Raw genomic sequence first — 20,778 nt, 5'->3', positions numbered from 1 at the left:
TTTCTAAAGCCATGTTAGGTTTTCAAAAGACCATACTTTTCATTCTAAAATTTATTCTGTTACTGACATATGAAAGTCCTTAAATAATATATAAAGAACCTATTGGTTTTATTCATTGAATGAATGGATTAAAATGAAACAGAAAGAAAGAAAACTTAATCCTGTTCTACCATGTTGAGGCTCATGACTTGATAAATTAGACATGATTTCTGCATCTTTTTAAATATCTTTACTTGTTATCATGCACTCTGATGGCTGGCTCCCTTGCTTTCCACATCCCTTCTCCTGGCAGGGCCAAGCTTTGGAGCAAGCCATTATCAGTCAGAAGCCACAGTTGGAGAAGCTGATTGCTACCACTGCCCATGAGAAAATGCCCTGGTTCCATGGAAATATCTCCCGGACTGAATCTGAGCAAATTGTCCTGATAGGATCAAAGACAAATGGAAAATTTTTGTAAGTATTGTCTTTAATCCCCACACGTCCTACTGCCAGACCTGCTTTGATAACTGGGGGCAATTCAGCTTCTGCATTACTAAACTCCAGATGACCTGGCAAAGGGTTCACGCATTACCATCTGACTACACCCGTGGTGGCCGGTTATGAAGACTTTGTGAATTGAAGCTCTTGCTTGTAATTCCCCCTGCGTGGATTTTGCCCCATCTGACCCTAAAGCAAAGACTCATTTTGGGCATTCAGGGAGATAATGCTTCAAGAAAATATTATTCAGCCACATATTTCACTTTTAAGGACAAATGTAGGATGCATAGCAATTTTGGTGGCTATGCAACTAAAATAAAAGTATCACATTTGTTCATTCTGATTTCCCCCATAGTCTTTGTTTCTACTTTTACTTGGAACTCAAGTGCTAACAGGGTAGGTAATAAGGAATATTTGCTGAGAGTGGCTTAAATGCATAGTAAGCACAGCTGTTTGATTAGAAGCAGGATTGTGAACTTTGGCCTTGTGCGTTCAAAATTTAAGACCAGGTAGCTAAATTCCGTTCTTTGTTATGTTTAGTGGTTCAACAAAAATTTAAATATTAGTCAGTCTTGGAGATACAGGCCAACTGAGTGGTCAAGAAAAGATAAGGGGTTGTGCTCTTGCCAGTGACTTCAGCCCGTTCCCCAGAGGTTCTCTGACCGAAAACCACACAGCCACACCGCAGCACTCTCCTGCATTTGCTGATTGCCATTTGATGTCTCCATAGGTGCTTCTTGAATGTCACAGATTAAAACTTTGTTTCTTTGTAGCTTAGCCTAGGAGACTTAACTAGAAACAGCAACTGTGGCGTCGCATGCTCAAGCATGTTGATTAATATCCAGCTGACTGTTCAAATTTTCCTAGAAATAGACGTTTTTTTCTGAGTATTCATCTATTTAAAGAACTCTCCTCAGCCTTATTACCACATACCTCTTTACAAAAGAAAAAAAAAAAGATCGCATGCACAATACTCTTTTTAACTAATGATCTTGAAAATAATAAATTCATGCAGGCTGACAGAAAGCAGTGATGGGAATGATGGTTTCATGGGATACTGTGATGGCAGGGCCGAGAGTTTTTCCACTCAAGAGAAATAAAGAGATGTTTTCCTTAGTGCAGACACCTATCAGCTCATTTTCCCTAAGGTCTGGACTTGTAACATTTTCTCAGCAATAATTCCTGACACAATTGTCATGGGATCGCTTATGTAGCTTCTTGGCTTGTGAAGTCAACCCAAAATAGCATAATCTGGTAAAATGACTAAGCCCTCCTGACTCTTCTTCACTGGCTAAGATGCCAGCTTTTATGCTGTGTGGGGAAAAGCTGCAGTCATGAGGCAACTGTGATTCCTATTCACAGTTGTCTATTCCTGAAAACAGGGCTGCGTCCTTTGTCGGCCTCAGTCCTGCTGTCACCATCCTCCCAAAGGAATGATGATAAACCCTGTGCAGAACTCAGGAAGCCTGCGTTTAACTCTTGTTTGACAAACGTTCCTTTGTTTCCTCCCTGCCTTGCACAGACTAAAATCTCATGGTGCATTTCAAATTCAGGTGGTGTCAGAGTTAAGAAAGTGCAGGGGGAACCTACTGTGGGAGAGGCCTGGGCTTCTGCATTTCCCCCTAGTCCCCTGGCTGTTCACCTGGGGCTGGGTTCTTGGTCCACCTTACACTGTAGCCATCTAATATCTCCCTTTCCTGGATGCAGAAGGCGTTCTCTGCTCTGTGTAGCCCACCTTCCTCACCCCTGCCCCCATGCACATGGCAGAGTCTCAGCAGTTGTCTTTTGAATAATGGGTGGGCAGTACCCTTTATTCATGCCTATTTCCCAATGCTAGGTCCTATGGTGACTGACAAATAGTAAGAGTACAAATGTGGGGTCAGGGAGACCCAGCTTCAGAACCCAAGCTCTCACGGGGCACAGAGTTTCTCTTTGGGAGCAATGGAAAAGTTTTGGTCCTAGATGTTGGGAATGGTAGCTCAACATTGTGAATGTAATTAGCACTGCAGGATACTTGAATGTGGTTAAAATGAGAAATGTTATGTCATAAATGTTTCCACCATCAAAATTTAAAATAAGCCCTGTCACCTGTTGAGCAACCTTATGCAAATGGTAGAGCCTCCCCAAGGCTCGTGCAGCTTCTTCTCCAGGTCTGAGATGAGTGATGGTCATGCACCATCATTTTTCTGAGAATTGCGGAGAACACAATTGAAAATTGCAGAAAACACACAAGTGGCTACAAAGCACGGAGCGCAGTGCTTGGTATGCAGTAGGCACATAGGAGAGGTTGGTTTGGCTTTTCCTCTCTCCAGTCCTCCATGGTCTTCTTTCTCCAGCATTAGCCCTTGGGCTTCCCATTACCAGGAGGTAATGAATTGACCAGGAGGACACTGTGCCTGGTGCAAAGTGAGAGAGGGGAAGGGGTGGGGATGAGGGCTAGGCTGTGGGGAGCACAAAAGCGTGGTGCTGACTTTACTTTGGCTTAGTCTTTGGGAAGGTTAGACCAGGTCTGATATTCACTGGGATGCATCTGCCTGCTGTGTAGCAGATAGACTGTAGAGAGCCAGGGGAACAGGCGCATTTGGAGACCCTGATTTGCACATTCATGTACATTTGAACCAAAGTGCAGTGTTGATTTTTTATTTTTTTATGGTGATATCAGGACCTTCACCTTCTCATGGCTGAGCATAGGAAATGCTTTTAATGATGGTGAGAAGAAGAAGTGACATGTGCAGGTGTGTGTGCTGCTGGTGGTGGCAGGAGGTGGGGAGCAGAGCCTGGTGCAGGGTGCCACACTTCCTCTGTGAAGCCCTGTACCATCATGCTGGAGCCGGGTCAAGGTGTCCAGGTCATTTCTGTGTGGACACACCCTTCTCTTCTGTGCCTGGGAACACTAGATGACCTGTGGGAACAGTAGTTCATCTCTGTCTCGTTTTTCGCCATGCACATTATAGCCAGGTGGGAGGCTGAATTCTGGGGACTGGACTGCAGCACAAGGTTCCATACTTCATGAACCATCTTCACCCCAGCCCTCTCACCAACAAACAGATCACTGCTGTGGTTTGTTTTTCCCCTTTACCTGGGGGACCCAGTGACCCTAGTTTGATAGCATCCAACCAATGAATTAATCAAAGGTTTATTCAATAACTCTTGTTTTCTAGTTCCTGGGATATAAAGATGACTGGACACTTTCCTGGGAAAGAGTTTATAGCCTCATGGTGGGGGCAGGTAAATAAACAAATAATGATGATACCATTACCATGATGATACCATGGTGGGGGCAGCTATGTGGATAGGGCTCTGGACTCAAGCTAAGGGAAAAGGTTTGTCTGAACCGAGTCTCAGAGGGCAAATAATCATAGGCAAGGAATTGCCAGAGATTTGTGGTTCTAGGTGCTCAACCCCGTTTTTCTGCTTGGTTTTCACTGCTGGATGTTGACATTTGGACTCCTTCATGCCCATCACTCACTGGTTCTCTACGCTGGACTGCCTGGCTACTGTTTGGTGTCACCTTCCACTTGCGCTCACTGCTCTCCTTACCCTTGCCTTGTAGCCCATTCCCCAGCTGTCTCAGGTCTGTACATGGCAGAAGTCCGGAGCTGTACCTCCCTTACCTTGCATCTCCCTGCAGTGTCTGGAAAGACATTAATAACCTACAAATAGTTGTTCCCTGAATTATTTGACCCTGAGACTCAGAGTTAGAGCTCTGAAGCTATGAAAATCAGCAGTACCCCATACAGGAACTATTCAAAAAGTTGAAAAAGGGATTAGATTTTGACTAGAGATAAGAATGAAGCTGATCTGGATAGGACTGGGGTAAATCAGAATACAGGGTAAAGGATGATATTGTTCTTATTTTAAAACTTCAACTTCTGAGTGAGACCAAAAGGAGAGATGTTTATTTGGTGCAAAATTTGTATTTTGGGTAGCACATTACCTAATTTAACATGTATGGTCAGTTTAGTTGAACATCATAAGTACATGAAATCTTGAAAAGGGTGTAAGATCTTGTTGGTTTGTCCAGGTTAATGTGATGCCCCATGTGTCCCAGAGTAATCTGGGCAGTGAATAAGGAAATATTTCTAAAGTCCCTGTATTAGCTAGGGTTCTCTAGAGAAACAGAATCAGCAGGAGATAGCCATAAATATAAAATTTATAAAAGTGTCTCACATAACTGTGGGAATGTAGAGTCCAAAGTCTGTGGAACAGGCTGCAAACTGGTAACTCCAGTGAAGGTCCTTAACAAACCCTCAGGAGAGGCTGGCTGGGCAACCATGAGGATGCAAGGGTCCAAGGTCTGTAGTGCAGGCTGCAGGCTGGCAGCTCTGAAGAAGGTTCTCAACAAACTCTAAGGAGAGGCTGGCTGGACAGCTGTGGGGATGGAAGAGTCCAAAATCCATAGAGCAGGCTGTGATGCTGACAACTCCATTGAAGGGTTTGGTGGAACACCACAGGAGAGGCTCTCTGGCTGAAGCAGGAAGAGTGACTCTCTCTTCTAAATCCTCCTTAAAAGCCTTCCAGTGATCAGATTAAGCATCACTCATTGCAGAAGACACTCCCCTTAGCTGATTACAAATGCAATCAGCTGTGGATGCGCCAACGTGATCATGATTTAAGTCCATGAAATGTCCTCAGTGCAACAGACAGGCCAGTGCTTGCCAAACCAGACAGCCAGGCACCATCACCTGGCCAAATTGATGCATGAACCTGACCATGACAGTCCACCCCTTGTCAACTTGGCAGCTATACACATCACCTTAAACCATAGTTAATCTCTAAATAGAAAACGACACATTTTTTTCCTCACCTAACAGATACTCAGCTGCCCCACATACAACTGGAAATACAATAAATTTCTCCAGAACAGGGTGCAATTCCTTGGGTAATATTCACTGTTAAACTTGATATTTTACAACTTAAATACTATAACATGAACAAAGAGCATTACAGTCCTTATTTCTGTAACTGATCACATGGTTGTTGTGCATATTTATCACTACCTTCTTCCACTACCCATTCCATGTTCCCTTTACCTTCAGCAAACACTTCAGTTGGCTGTGTTTCTTTGCCTGGTGGCATGACCCAGACATTCATTCCTGAAGTTTCAGAGCCATTGATAGTCCTGCCTGGATTGGGTTGTTGCAGTTTTCCATTGATTTGAATCACAGGGCATGGCAGAACTAAGAGATGCCCTAGGGGATCTCCTACATTCCAGGAAAACTCTTCTTTACCTCCATTGTGTAATTGCAGTCATATTTCCCCCTGATAGTCAGAGTCAGCCACCCCAGCCAGTAAAGTAACTCCCTCTTGGCTTGTTGATCCAGAGGTATGAGTAGTCCAAAGTGACCAGGTGGCAGTCACTTTCTCCTGTAAAGAACTTTGCCTTCTGGAACTAAAACCTGTAGACCAGCAGAGCTCAAGGTTGCAAGGAAAGGAAGCAAAAATTTTCCTAGCGACTCACTAAGGGTAATAGTGAGTGGTCCCACTCCCATTTCCACCCCTTGGTTCCTGGACCCATGGATCCTGGCTATGGGAGAGCCAGCACCATACAGTGAATACTGATTCAGAGCACACACAGCCTCCTGGAGAGAATCACCCCAGACCTGCAAGATATCATCACCTAGTTGGCACTGTAATTGAGTTTTCAGAAGGTGATTCCACCATTCTATCAATCTAGTTGCCTCTGGATTATGGGGAACATGCTAAGACCATAGAGTTCCATGAGCAAATGCCCATTCCTGTACTTCATTTGCTATGAAATGGATTCCTTGATCAGAAGCAATGCTTTGTGGAATACCATGACGATGGATAAGGCATTCTGTAAGTCCACAGATGCTGATTTTGGCAGAAGCATTGTGTGCAGGGAAAGCAAACCCATGTCCAAAATATGGTTCTGTTCCAGTTAGAACAAATCACTGCCCCTTCCATGAAGGGAGTGGTCCAATATAATCAACCTGCCACCATGTAGCTAGCTGCCCACCTCAGGGAATGGTGCCATATTGGGGGTTGAGTGTGGGTCTCTGCTGCTGGCAGATTGGGCACTCAGCAGTGGCTATAGCCAGGTCAACCTTGCTGAGTAGACGTCCATGTTGCTGAGCCCATGCATAACCTCCATCCCTACCATCATGACCAGTTTATTCATAAGCCCATTGGGCAATAAGAGGAGTTGCTGGGGAAAGAGGCTGACTGGTATCCACAGAATAGGTCATCTTATCCACTCAGTTATTAAAACCTCCCTCTGCTGAAGTCACCCTCTGGTGTGCATTCACATTGGACACAAATATCTTCATGTTTTTAGCCCACTCAAAAAGGTCTAGCCACATACCTTTTCCCCAGAACTCTTTGTCAACTATTTTCCAATCATACTCTTTCCAAGTCCCTGATCATCCAGCCAAACCATTAGCAACAACCCATGAGTCAATGTACAGGCACACCTCTGGCCAGTTCTCCTTCCAAGCAAAATGAACAACCGGGTGCACTGCTTGAAGTTCTGCCCACTGGGATGATTTCCCCTCACCACTGTCCTTCAGGGACATCCAAGAAAGGGGTTGTAGTGCTACAGCTGTCCACTTTTGCATGATACCTGCATACCATGCAGAAACATCTGTAAACTGGTGCAAGTTTTCTCTTTCTCAGTCAATTTGCTGTACAGAACTCCCCAAGAGGCCCTAGCTCTGGTCTGGAAAAGAGAAGGTAATGTGGCAAGAGTGCAGACTATGAGCATTTGAGCCACTTCCTCATGTAACTTACTTGTGCCTTCAGGACCTGCTCTGGCCCTATTTTGTATATACCATTTCCCTTTTATGATGGAGTGCTGCTGTGCACACCCAACTTTATGGCTTGGTGGGTCAGACAACACCTAGCTCATGATAGGCAACTCAGGTCTCATGGTAACTTGGTGGACCATGGTTTAGCATTCAGTCTCTACTAAGGCCCAGTAGTAGGCCAAAAGCTGTTTCTCAAAAGAAAAGTAGTTATCTGCAGCAGATGGTAAGGGTTTGCTCCAAAAGCCTAAGGTCTGCATTGTGATTCTCCTATAGGGGCCTGCCAAAGCTCCAGGCAGCATCTGTTTTTTTTTTTTTTTTTTGCCAGTGCCACTTCCAGCACCATTGGATCTGCTGGATCATATAGTCCAAATGGCAAAACAGCTTGTCCAGCAGCCTGGGCTTGTCGCAGAGCCTCCTCTTGTTCAGGTCCCCACTCAAAATTAGCTGTTTTTCTGGTCACTTGCTAAATGGGCCAGAGTAGCACACCCAAATAAGGAATATGTTGTCACCAAATCAAAGAGAGTAACTAGGTGTTATGGCTCTTTTTGGTCATAGGAGGGGCCAGAACAGGAGGGGCCAGGTCCAGCAACTTATCCTTCACCTTAGAAGAGATATTTCGACATGCCCAACACCATGGGACATCTAGAAAGTTCACTGAGGTGGAAGGCCCCTGTCTAAGAGGATGAACTTATCTCCCATCCTCTGACATGCAAATGCCTTACCAGTAAGTCTAGAATAGTTGCTTCTTGCTCACTAGGTAAAATCAACATGAAAACATCAATATAATGGACCCATGTGATGTCTTATGGGAGGGAAAAATGATCAAGGTTCCTGCAGACAAGATTATGACATAGGGCTGGAGAGTTGATATACCCCTGAAGTAGAACAGTGAAAGTATATTGCTGACCTTGCCAGCTGAGAGCAAACTGTTTCTGGTGGTCCTTACTAACAGCTATTGAGAAAAACCATTTGCCAGATCAATAGCTGCATACCAGGTACCAGGAGATGTCTTGATTTGCTCAAGCAATGATATCACATCCAGAATGGCAGTTGCAATTGGAGTTACCACCTGGTTGAGCTTACAATAATCCACTGTCATCCTCCAAAACCCATCTGTTCTCTGCACAGGCCAAATAGGAGAGTTGAATGGGGATGTGGTGGGAATCAGCACCCCTGCATCCTTCAAGTCCTTAAGAGTGGCAGTAATCTTTGCAATCCCTCCAGGAATCCGATATTGCTTCTGATTTACTATTTTGCTAGGTAGGGGCAGTTCTAGTGGCTTCCATTTGGCCTTTCCTGCCATAATAGCCCCCACTCCATGAGTTAGAGAGCCAATGTGGGAGTTCTGCCAGTTGCTCAGTATGTCTATTCGAATTTTGCATGTTGGAACTGGGGAAATAACTACAGAATGGACCCTGGTGCCCACTGGACCCACTGTGAGACAGGCCTAAGTTAAAACTCCATCGATCACCTGGCCTCCATAAGCCTCCACTCTGACTGGTGGACCAGAGTGATGCTTTGTGTCCCCTGGAATTAATGTCACTTCTGAACGAGTGTCTAATAATCCCCAAAATATCTGCTCATTTCCTTTTCCCCAGTGCACAGTTACCCTGGTAAATGGCCATCAGTCTCCTTGGGGAAGGCTTGGAGGAAGATTAATAGTATAAATTTGTGGCAGTGTAACAGGTTTCTCCCCCATAGGGACCTGGCCTCCCCTTCATTCAAGGGGCTCTGGGTTTGTAAACTCTCAAGTATGGAAATTGATTAAGGGGCCATGACTCTCTGTTTTTGTAATTCAGGATAGATTTCTGTTCACTTGACCTAGAACATTTTCACTTATACAGCTAAAACAAGAATTTAATAGACTACCCATCTACTTTGTGTCCATGTATTCCATGGTCTACTAGGCAATGACACAAGTTTCTGTGAGTCATTATTTTGACTCCTGCTTTGAGTCTGCTGTCCATTATCATAGCCATGTCCACCTTGTCTTTGGCAATTAAGTGCTTCCACCTGGCTTCTGCCAACTCAGGATCTGATTATCCCCATTGTATTTAAGGATTCCAGCTCAGTGACAGCAGTTCCCACTGTAATATCTGACCTATGGAGAAGGGCAACTAAAGAGCTCTTCAGGGATGATGGAGCTAATCTCACAAATTTATTTCTCACAGTTCTGGCAAAAGGTGCATCCTCCGGACATTCCTGGGCTGTGTGAGCAGACTCTCCATGGTAAATCCACTCTAACATTCCAGTCTCTCTAAGCCGTTGGATCCCCATATCTACATTATACCAGGGCAGTTATATCAACCTCAAGTAACGTCCAAGCCAATTGCTTCAGGGCATTTGTTTGCAGTTTCATCTGGTGAAACAGGATTAATCACTCTAGGGTTAATCCTTTCAGGTGGAGGTTGGGTGGCCAACTCCTCAGTGCAGGCTGGAGGTGGGGCAGCTATGTCCTCAGGGCAGACTATGACAGAGTTATGTTGAAAAGACTCAGCATGATCTTGGGTTTTAACCTCTCCACTAACATCATTATCAATCCGTATGTCACCATCCCATTTCTCAGGGTCCTACTCCTTTCCAATCAATGCCCTCAATTTTAACAGGGGACACCATGCAAGATTGAGATTTCAGTTTATTTTGTAAAGTTCCTACTCTAAAATTGAGACTCTGAGTCTGATTTTCAGAGATCTTAAATCTGTGACTATAGGAAATAAGATTTTCCTACAGGGCAGTCATAGAAACATTTACATCTGTCATATGGCAAGTAAGCTCCTCATTTGAAGCCTTCAACTCATCCCTTTTGCTCATTAATGTATACAGCATATCTAACAACAACCAGCCAACATCTTTATACCTCCTATTTCCACAAAACTCTGTAAAGGTGTCAAAAACGTTATCCCTCAGAGCCTGGCTTCATATAAGCAAAGCATTAGAAGAATCCAGTGGTGGTATTTTGACTATCTCTTTTGCCACCTCAACTTGGCTTGGCAGTATCATTCTGATTATGGGAAACAGAATCCTTAATACCTTTGATTCCAGTCAGAGTATAAAACCAATTGTAAAAACCCATTTTTAAGATTCTGTTTCTTAAGAACCACCCAATTTCTGGTACCAAGCTGTATTAGCTAGGGTTCTCTAGAGAAATAGAATCTGTAGGAGATATCTATAAATATAAAATTTATAAAATTGTCTCATATAACCATAGCAATGTAGAGTCCAAGGTCTGTGGGTAGGGCAGGCTGCATGCTGGCATCTCCAATGAAGGTCCTCACCCAACTCTCAGGAGAGGCTAGCTTGGCAGCCATGGGGATGTAAGGGTCCAAGGTCTGTAGGGCAGGCTGCAAGCTGGCAGCTCCAATGATGGTTCTCAATGAACTCTCAGGAGAGGCTGGCTGGACAGCTGTGGGAATGGAAGAATCCAAAATTCATAGGGTAGGCTGTGAAGCTGGCAAGAAGGGTCAAGAGAGGCCCACTGACTGAAGCAGAAGAACCATCTCTTCTGAATCCTCCTTAAAAGCCTTCCAGTGATCAGATTAAGCATCACTCATTACAGAAGACACTCCCCTTAGCTGGTTACAAATGCAACCAGCTGTGGATGCAGCCAACGTGATCATGATTTAAGTCCATGAAATAGACTTCATTGCAACAGACAGGCCAGCACTTGCCTGACCAGACAACTGGGCACCACCACCTAACCAAGTTGACACACGAACCTGACCATGACAGTCCCCTTGGATCCTGGGGAGAAAGGAGGAAATATTCAACTTCCCCATGTGGAGAATTTCTGATATTCTTGCAAGTAGTGGGAACAACCAAATCAAGAGGCTGAGTCCTTGATATGTTTGTGACTATGAAACTTATTCCTGCAAATGAGAAGCTAAGCATACTTAAAATTATGCCTAAGAGTCACACCCCCAGAGAACCTCTTTTGTTGCTCAGATGTGGCCTTTTTCTCTAAGCCAACTTGCCAGGTGAACTCACTGTCATGATCCTGACATGGAACATGACTCCCAGGAGTATAAATATCCCTGCTAATGTGGGATAGAATTCTCGGGATGAGCTGGGACCTGGCACCATGGGATTGAGAAAGCCTTCTTGACCAAAAGGGGGGAGAGAAAAATGAGACAAAATAAAGTTTCAGTGGCTGAGAGATTTCAAACAGAGTCGAGAGGTTATCCTGGAGGTTATTCTTATGCATTATATGGATATCTCTTTTTAGTTTAGGGTGTACTGGAGTGGCTGGAGGAAAGTACCTGAAATTGTGTTCCAGTAGCCTTGATTTTTTAAGACAATTGTATAATGATACAATGTTTACATTGTGACTGTGTGATTATGAAAACCTTGTGTCTGATACTCCTTGTGTCCAGGGTGTGGACAGATGAGTAAAAAAAATAAGGATAAAAAAATAAATGAATAATATGGGGGATAAGGGTTAAAAAAATGGGTAGACTGCAATACTAGGGTCAATGAGAGGCAGAGGTAAGTGGTATGGGAAATACGAGTTTTTTCCTTTTTCTTTTTTTGAAGTGATGCAAATGTTCTAAAAATGATCATACTAATGAACACACAACTATGAGATGATGTTGTGAGGCATTGATTGTACAACATGTATGGACTGCATGTGTGTGAAAATTTGTCAATAAAAATTTTTTTTAGACAGAAACTATGAAGCTCATAGTTCTAGAAATAGACCTAATTTCTGTGATTCCTAATGATAGGCTCTATTAACTTGATTTAAAATAAGTTAATGCATGGAAATGTGCCATGTGCAAAGTCTAGCACTTTGAAGGAGGTGAAGAAACATAAGTTCTGTCTGAGTCATGAATGAATATGGGGAATAAAGACCAAGTGAGATCCAGCTGCATGATACTAAATGACCGGTGGTTCTCATTTAGGGAATAACAACAATAGGCCAATGGGAAAATACAGGAGTTCTTATTGGAATCACTGATTTTCTCTGTAGTCCAATGACACAAGACCCCTCTCTTGGGAAAACATGCATTCTTGCTGCCCAAATTAGAAGTAAGTCTTTCCTGCCATCATTGCTTGGGTGGGATAAGAGAAGCAATGGGACACCAATCACTGCCTTTCTTCCTCCCCATCCTTTTATTATTTCTCCTCCCTTAGTCATTTGGAGGTATACTACAGAGCTACGAAGGAAGCTTACCCCTTTAGGTTGTATTTTATTTTAGGAGGCTAAATGTAGGAGAGGTGTTAGGGAACAGGTAAAAAGAATATTAGAAATTGACCAGTTGCATTGCCTTGGAGCCATCAATATGCTCTTTGTGTATATGTCACAAAACCTAGTCAGAGTAGGTATTTTCTTTCATCTTGGAATGTCAAGGGTGGAGGGGGCAGTGGAGTCTCACAAATCCAACCCACTCTCCTTGCTCATCTTACAGAGAAGGACAAGTGCCCTGAGTGCCCAGATGACTTTTACAAGTGGCACAGGTGGTGAGAAATCATCTTGAAGTGTTTAAAACTGGAAGGTGCATTTGGAGAGTGGTGCCATTGCACATTCTTGCCTTGAGTGCGTGGATTTTTGATGAACCATTTGGCAGGGGGTTACTCTTGAACTTCCCCAGTCAGTCTGGTATATGTATACCTTTCTTCATTCACTGTATAGGTTCTGTGAACCGCAAGCCTGATTCAAATTCTTTATTTTCAAGATTCTAGATCTGTATTTCCTATTATGCCTAGGAACAGAGTCATTTTCACTTTACTCTGATTCTTTCTCTCAATTACTTCCCAAGGACTTCCTTGTATTTCATTGATAATTCAGTCACAGGGCATTTTTGTATCAAAATCACTTTATCTCTGCCACCTAGCTGTGCTTTAATTGGGGTAGGCACCTGAGTAGGCAGACCTGTGGCCAGGACTTAGAAGATGCTCAAAGAATATGTTGCCTAAGTCAGTGAATTACATCACTGTTTTGATTCCTGAAATGTTACAACACTAGGGTAGTGTGTGGTTCCCTATGAGTCTATGGTGATGTGTGGATTTTTTAATGTATCTCTGTCTCCTCCTAAATTGTCATTGATGTATAGGTGCTGGATACAGCGGTAAACATAGAAATACATAGAAACATACTCTGTGCTTTGTAGGATTCATCTTTGAGTAGGGAATGGCATGGTATAGGTCTTTGCTCTCAGGCTGTCAGGTATCAAATGCTGGCTCCAGCCTTCTACCCAGCATTTGTCATTGAGCATGTTACTTAGTGGTCTCTTTTTCTTCCTTTCCTTTTCTATAATGTTTAACGAATATACATATCTCTTAGGGTTATTGAGCATTACATACTGTAATAAACACCTGGTACAGAAAGTCAGCATCTGTGAAGCCTTTCTCCTGTAGCAGTCATGAAATATACTTGGATTCACCAGTCACATATATCAGAGCATCATTCTTCAATGGAAACCCTTTCGCTCTCCACAGCATAGGTGTTCGGCTGACCGTGGAGTCTTTCCTCTGCAGGTGAGAATGCCCGGAAGTGCCCCTCTCTTCCTCTTCTCTTATCAGTTTGCAAACGGTGTGGTTATCTTTACTCTGTGGTTGTGGATCTATAGAGTGAGATTCACTGTTCTTGGCATAAAGGCATTCACATTTGGCTTTTTCTATTTTTAAGTAACAAATTTAAATAAAGAATATTTATTCCACAGAGTAGATTGACAGTTTACTTTTGCATTGCACATTGTGAAAGAATTAATAGGATTTTACCCGTAAGGGCAAACAAAATCCCAGAAATTATTTTAATGAATTCATTTTTATTAAAAATATGATATTTTCAACATTCAGATACCACCATTTCAGTCTGAGAACATTACACTGAAAACAAGGTATATAAAAAGTGGCTTAAATGGTTAAAGAAAGAATTTCCCAAAACACTCAGCATTATGGCCATCAGAAATCCCTTTGATCTAACAGTCTGAGAAAACATTTAGAGAAAGGCAGCGTATTTCAAAAATTACAAGACCTGCATTAGATCATAAATCTCCTGTGATGCAATTTAACGTGCAGAAGATCTATCCTAGAAATCCTAACCATCAAGATAGAGCATGTCTGGGGGGATGGGAAGTGCTGTCCAGTTTTCTCTCCACTTGAATTATATGTGAAATCCATCTACAGTGATAGGATACCTGAGCTGGATGGGATTTTAACAGCTTAATGGGTCTAAATCCCTTGTTTTTCAAACGAGGACCCAGGTACCAAGGAAGTTATTATAAGACAAACAGAAGCTCAAGGCCAGAAGCCAGTGTCCCTGATGGTCTGGGCTGTGAGGAGTCCACAGATAGCAGTAAAAGCACTGTGCAGATGCTCCACTGCCATTAGCACTGCCTGTACCCCATGCCAGACACTGCACTGGGACAGGTCCATGCGAAATATCAGAAAGCACAGGGGCTTCTGGTCGACCTTCTCCATCTCTCCTCTCCTGGCCACACAGCACAGCTGAGCCCATTCAGGTAGCAACTGGGTTATGAAAGCCATTGTCAGGGACGTTGTACATTGAAGTGAAAAAAATGCATGTAAGCATCTAATACATATTATGTACATGGGTTCTTTAGAGAGGAGATGGACAGAAGAAGTCTTTATAGACCCTCTCTCTCAATTGTCTGGGGCTTTTGTGGAGATGGTGAGTCACTGTTCTGCTTTTAACCATGCCAGGTCCCTGTTCATGTCTGGATGGGTGGCCCAGGCACAGAGACCCCCAGCCAGCCCCTGTGGGTGTGAGCTAGGACTATGCCTTCTAGATGCCCCCAGGGGCAGAGGCAGAAGGAAGGGGAGTGAGGAGTGTTACCTTGTCCCACCAAGGTCTTAGTCATGGCACAGTTGGCAATTTTGAGAAGTTTGTCGCAGTTCAGGTATGAGCAAGGAATGAATTTGTTAGAAAAGGGAAAGAAATAGTCTTTTTCCAAAGTTATATATCCTCTCCTGTATTTGCTAGGGCTGCCATAACAGAGTACCACAAATTTGATGGCTCAAAGCAAAAGGAATGTATTCTCTTACTGTTCTAGAGGCTGCAAGGCTGCACCACGGTGTCAGCAGAGCCATGCTCCCTCTGAAACCTGTAGGGGACAATCCTTCCTTGCCTGTTCTGGCTTCTGATATTTGCTGGTATTTCTTGGCTTGTGGATGCATCACTCCAATCTCTGCCTTGTCTTCACATGGCCTTGTCTCTGTGTCTTTCTGTCCCTGTGTGCAAATGTGCCTCTTCTTACAAGAGCACCAGTCATATTAGATTAGGGCCCACCCTAACCCAGCTTGGCCTCAGTTTACCTCACCACAGCTTCAAAGACCCTAATTCAAATAAGGTCACATTCACAGGACTGGGAGTTATGACTTGACCACATCTTTTTTTGGCAACACGGTTCAACCCATAATACCCCTGAGAGGAAGAATCAAGCATTTTTTGGGCCCAAAACATATATAATTTGGAGACCCTCTTTAAAACAAAGAAAAGAGAATACTGCATGAAGCAGCACTGAATATATTTTTAGACAGAGAAAAAAAAACCACAATAAACTTAAACATACAAAATTTAGGAAGGCAATATAAATTTTTAATTAACTCCCTGACACCTCTGTATAACATCTTTTATTTCCTACATATTTTGAGAGTGTGATGCTTAACTGCATTTTCATTGGACAATAATTTTGTAACATTATTTCCTCTATATGGAAAAAAGATATTTTTGTCGCTCCTCTAGATTCCCAGCTCATTATTAGTAAAGTCATGCACATTTTTTGGATTGCTGTCAACTCTCTCAAGGGAAGTTGGAGTGGAAGACAATGTTTCCTCAGGTATGGCTAAAAGAAAGTACGAATTGAACAAAAGTATATGGTCATGCAGACACACTGCTAGGCCCCTCTTGGTCTTTGGAAGAGGTTGTGCATGCAAGGCCTGAGTTTTCTTAGCTTTCTTCACTAGCCTTCATCCTCTCTTGCAGAAATACCTCACTGTCATGGCCCATGTGTCCCAGCATAGAAGCACATGACATGACCTGTGCAGTATCATCTCTGCCAGAATGGAATGCAATGAGTCCTTTGTTTCATCTATGAAGTACTTTAGGATGAAAATTCTGCACCAATACCACATTTTTCAAAAGAAAAAAAAATACATGAAATTGTCACCTTCTTGATGTTTAGTATCCAGAGGTAAATATTTTATTGCTTTTGGCTAAAAGTCCTTGCAAATCTTGGAGATCCAAACAGATCCAAGAGCAAGTTCAAAGTGATCCTTGAAATTAACGATAACCCTCCAAAGAGCTGAATTATGATAAAAAGAAAAAATGATGCTTCAGATCTGTCCAATGAGCCATCAAACTTATAAATCACCAATGCCACTTGAATTGTACCTTTCTGTTTTTCAGTTGTAGAAACATGCTGTGTAAAAGAAGAGGATACCAAAATAGTCCTCATTCAATAAAATACTTGGGCATTCAACCAGATTTGAACCAGGCATTGGGAGCTGCTGATACCATGAAAAATAAGACATTGGTCCCTGTCCTCATCATACTTATAGCCTAAGGGGGTTGATGTTAAACTTAAAAAGACATACCATAAACTACATGACGTGTTACAATGTGTCTCTCTCTGGCACGGTAGTCTCATAAAGGACTTATTGCCTGTTCTAGTTTGCTAGCTGCTGGAATGCAATATACCAGAAACAGGATGGCTTTTAACAAGGGGAACTTAATAAGTTGCTAGTTTACAGTTCTAAGACTGAGAAAATGTCCCAATTAAAACAAGTCTATAGAAATGTCCAATCAAAGGCATCCATCAAGGTAAAGATACCTTGGTGCAGGAAGGCTGATGAAGTTCAGGGTTTCTCTCTCAAGTGAGAAGGCACATGGTGAATACAGTCACAGTTTCTCTCTTGGCTGGAAGGGCACGTGGCAAGCATGGTGTCATCTGCTAGCTTTCTCTCCTGGCTTCCAGTTTCATAAAGCTTCCCGGGAGGCGTTTTCCTTCTTCATCTCCAAAGGTCGCTGGCTGGTGGACTCTCTGCTTCGTGATGCTGCAGCATTCTCTGCTCTCTCTGAATCTCCCATTCTCCAAAAGATTTCCTCTTTTATAGGACTCCAATAAACCAGTCAAGACCCACCCAAATGGGTGGAGACATATTGTCACCTAATCCAGCTTAACAACCACTCTTGACTAAGACTAAATCACAGCATCCAGGGAGATGATTTGATTACCGTTTCAAACCTACAGTATTGAATAGGGATTATTCTACCTTTATGAAATGGGATTTTGATTAAAACATGGCTTTTCTAGAGGGAAGACTTCCTTTCAAACCACCACATTGCCACTTGTGACTATCCAATATTATCTTTAGTTTGCTTTGAGTTTACTTGTGTATTTCCCATCACTCCCATTTCTTCTGAATATCGTAACAATACTGAAGGCCCTCTAAGCTGATACCAAATATATGTGTGGTTTGGCCTCCAGAACCCCTAAATAGCCAAACACCTTTCCAGCTCCCATGAACAATCATTTCCATGGTGTGGTATATCCTTATGTGTTCTTCATCTAAAATGCAGTTGCCTTTTTTACCTTCCTTCCCCTTTCTTTTCAAAGAGAAACACTTTAATCTTTGAATCGTCAATTCTTTATTAGCAATTTTCCATGTAGTGTATGACTTTCTCAGTTTCTCCCTTCTCCTCTCCTTCCCTCCCCTCTCCTTCCCATTATACCCTTTTTTATCAAAATCTCATACCCCTCCTCTCCTCTTCTTTTCCCGTCTCTCTTATTCTTTCTCCTTCTCATCTTTCTCTGTCTCTCTTTCTCTCTCTTACACACACACACACACACACACACACACACACACTCTCACACACGCAATCATTCACTCACTCATTATGCCTCTTACATCTAAGACCCTGTAGGAGACTCCAGAGGATAAAGCAGTGACCAGCATGGTAGATGGTCCTGAGAGGTGTACACCATTTTCCATACAAGCCAGAGCAAGAAGATTCAGATTCTGGCTCTCTAACTAAAAGGGTTGTGTCCACTCAGAAGCAGGGCTGTGCAAGTCTGAGCCGTATGGTCTTTGTCCAGGAACAGGCGTAGGTGGACCTGTCTTGGGGATACCAGATGCCATACCTGTCACCCTTGAATATTAGAACAATGCCTTCCACCTACACCCTACACCTTCTCCTCTCTTTGTGTCCAGCCATGTAGACTGGATGGCTGTTGAAGCCCCCCATTTTGAAATATGTATTAGTAATCCTTTTCAGTGGAAGTGGGGCTCTCAGTGTAAGCCAGCCTTAAAAAAAATTATTACAATATGGCACATTCCTTAGAGAAACTGAGATGGTTCCTAAGACTACACACTTGTATTACCCATGACAGGAAATAAATGTAAATTAGTATAAAGAAGAACGATGAATGCAGTACCTTTAGGCAGCTGGATTCCACAGGATGTATACAAGATTCAGATGAAATGATGTAGAGCAGTAGTTTCCAAACTTTCATGTGTGTGAAAATCACTTGGAGGGCTGGTTAAAGCACAGATCACTAGGTGCCCCTGCCCCAGGTTTTTTTTTATTTGATAGTTCTGGGTTGGGACTCAAAATTTTGCATTTCTAAAAAGTTCCCAAGTGATGCTGATGCTGCTGGTCTGGAGACCACATCTGACCTTGTTGCTGATGCCTGTTAGCTGCCTGGACTAGAGTAAGTACAGTGATAATTTGATATTTTCATAGTATATTGGAGGATCTGGAATCATATGTGTAATTTGGAATGTTCCTTCAACACGCCAAATACTGAAGTATTTGACTGGCTGAGATAGATTTAACCTTAAGACTGCTTCTATTTAACTAAGCTGTCAAGGAAACCCAGACTGTGAAGTCAGACAAGCTCAGCCACTTAATAGCAGCTTTATGATTTAGATGACTTAATTACTCTCTCCAAACCTCAGTTTACTCAGTGATAAAATGGGGAAATACATATTTTTTCTGAGTCATTATGAAGATGAACAAGGTAATTTGTATAAACCTAGGCTATTGGTTCTCATGTACCTATACTGCTTATATCAATAGATTCATGTTTTTAATCAGTTCTGGAAAATAACCAGCTATTTTTTTCTTTAAATATTACTCTCCTCTATTCTTATTATTTCTTCCTTCAGAGGGTCTTATTAATCCTATGTTAGACCCTCTCAACTGATCCTCTGTATTCTTTCTTATTTTCCATTGCCTTTTCTCTGTGTGCTACAACATGTGTAAGGTCTTTGGATCTGTCCTCCAGTTCATTAATTGTCTTTTCAACTGTGTCTAATCTTTTAAATTTATCAACTGATTTTTTTCACCAATTTCTTTCTTTCTTTCTTTTTTTTATTTCTAAAGGTTCTATTTGTCTTGCTTTGTTTTCGAATCTTGCTGGGCATTTTTTAGCATCTCTTATTGCTTGCTAGTTTTTGTGATCCCATCTTTGATTTCTTTAACATTTTATACATAGTTATTTTATATTCCATATCCAAGTATTCCCTCACCCCTTCTTTCTCATAAAGTATATTTCATTATGTTTTGGAGATCATTCTGAGTTCATATTTGATTGTGATCCCTCTGTGGGAATAGTGAGTGTCTTATATTGGAAATTCTTTCCTGCAGGGTTGAAGAGGTTTCTTCTCCACAGGTCCTTGCTTTAATGTGGGAGTCACGGGTTCAGGTTTCCGTCTTGCTGCTGGCTACCTTGCTTATATTAATATTTGACCTCAGGACAAACCCACAGTTTTTTGCTCTTATTTGCTGCTCACTTTTCCCTGTCCAAGTTTCAGACTACTCTTTACATATATACTATATATCTATACAATCACACACATACTCATGCAACACTTAGATTTCAAAAGCAAATTGTGGGTTTAGCAAAGATCTTTTTGTATTAATGAATGAGGTTGTGTTTGGCTGACATGAGCCTCATATACCACAATAAAAGCTAATTTCAGTCAGCATTCTCATACATGCCAGCACTGATCAAAGTATAACATTTTATTTGACATATGTGGTTCTGCAGCCAGGAGGTCAACATCAAAGCTCATGACCTATTGAAGCTAAAAGTTCAAAGGGATTTGTGAGCTGATGTCAACATCAGTTTGTTGGTGATGGTCAAGATATCCATGAAGTGGAGGAGAGGCAGCAAGATGCAGTCCCACCTTTATGAATGAAGCAGAGGGAGAGAGAGGGCATTCATGACGAAGTTTTCCAAAAGGCAGAGATGGCTTGAAGACCAGGTTGATGTGGCCCCAGATTTGGACTGCTGTTCTAGACTGATCCTGCTTTCATCACTTGTATGGAATGCACAGTCCCTAAATTTTGCTGTGGTATGAGGCAAAAGTACCCCAAAATAGCATTGGCTTTTGTCTTTTGTGAGCAGTGGAGCTTCCATCTCTCCTGACTAGGGGATCTCAGCCTTATGTCGGCATCCGTGTGGTTCCCCTCTGCTCAGCTGTCCTTCTTAAGAAGCCACCACTAGGTGGATGATTCTGACTGAGGACTGGAATGATGCCCATGTGGCAGCATCTGCCATCCTGTTCT

At 42.5% G+C, this 20,778-nt stretch overlaps 1 protein-coding gene across 5 annotated transcripts in view; it reads left to right on the top strand.

Annotated features, from left to right (window-relative positions):
• Positions 1-20,778, top strand: part of SYK (spleen associated tyrosine kinase) — a 59,147-nt gene that overhangs the window by 2,843 nt on the left and 35,526 nt on the right. For all 5 annotated transcript variants that reach the window (XM_077139508.1, XM_077139523.1, XM_077139516.1 and 2 more), the window contains exon 2: positions 293-453. In XM_077139508.1, the coding sequence (XP_076995623.1) occupies positions 293-453 (161 nt within the window). The remainder of the gene's footprint in view (positions 1-292; positions 454-20,778) is intronic.

This window comes from Tamandua tetradactyla, chromosome 2 (genome assembly GCF_023851605.1).
Source record: "Tamandua tetradactyla isolate mTamTet1 chromosome 2, mTamTet1.pri, whole genome shotgun sequence".
Classification (NCBI taxonomy): Eukaryota; Metazoa; Chordata; class Mammalia; order Pilosa; family Myrmecophagidae; genus Tamandua; species Tamandua tetradactyla.
The sequence above is the reverse complement of the archived record's forward strand: the minus strand, read 5'-3'. Positions and strand labels throughout refer to the sequence as shown.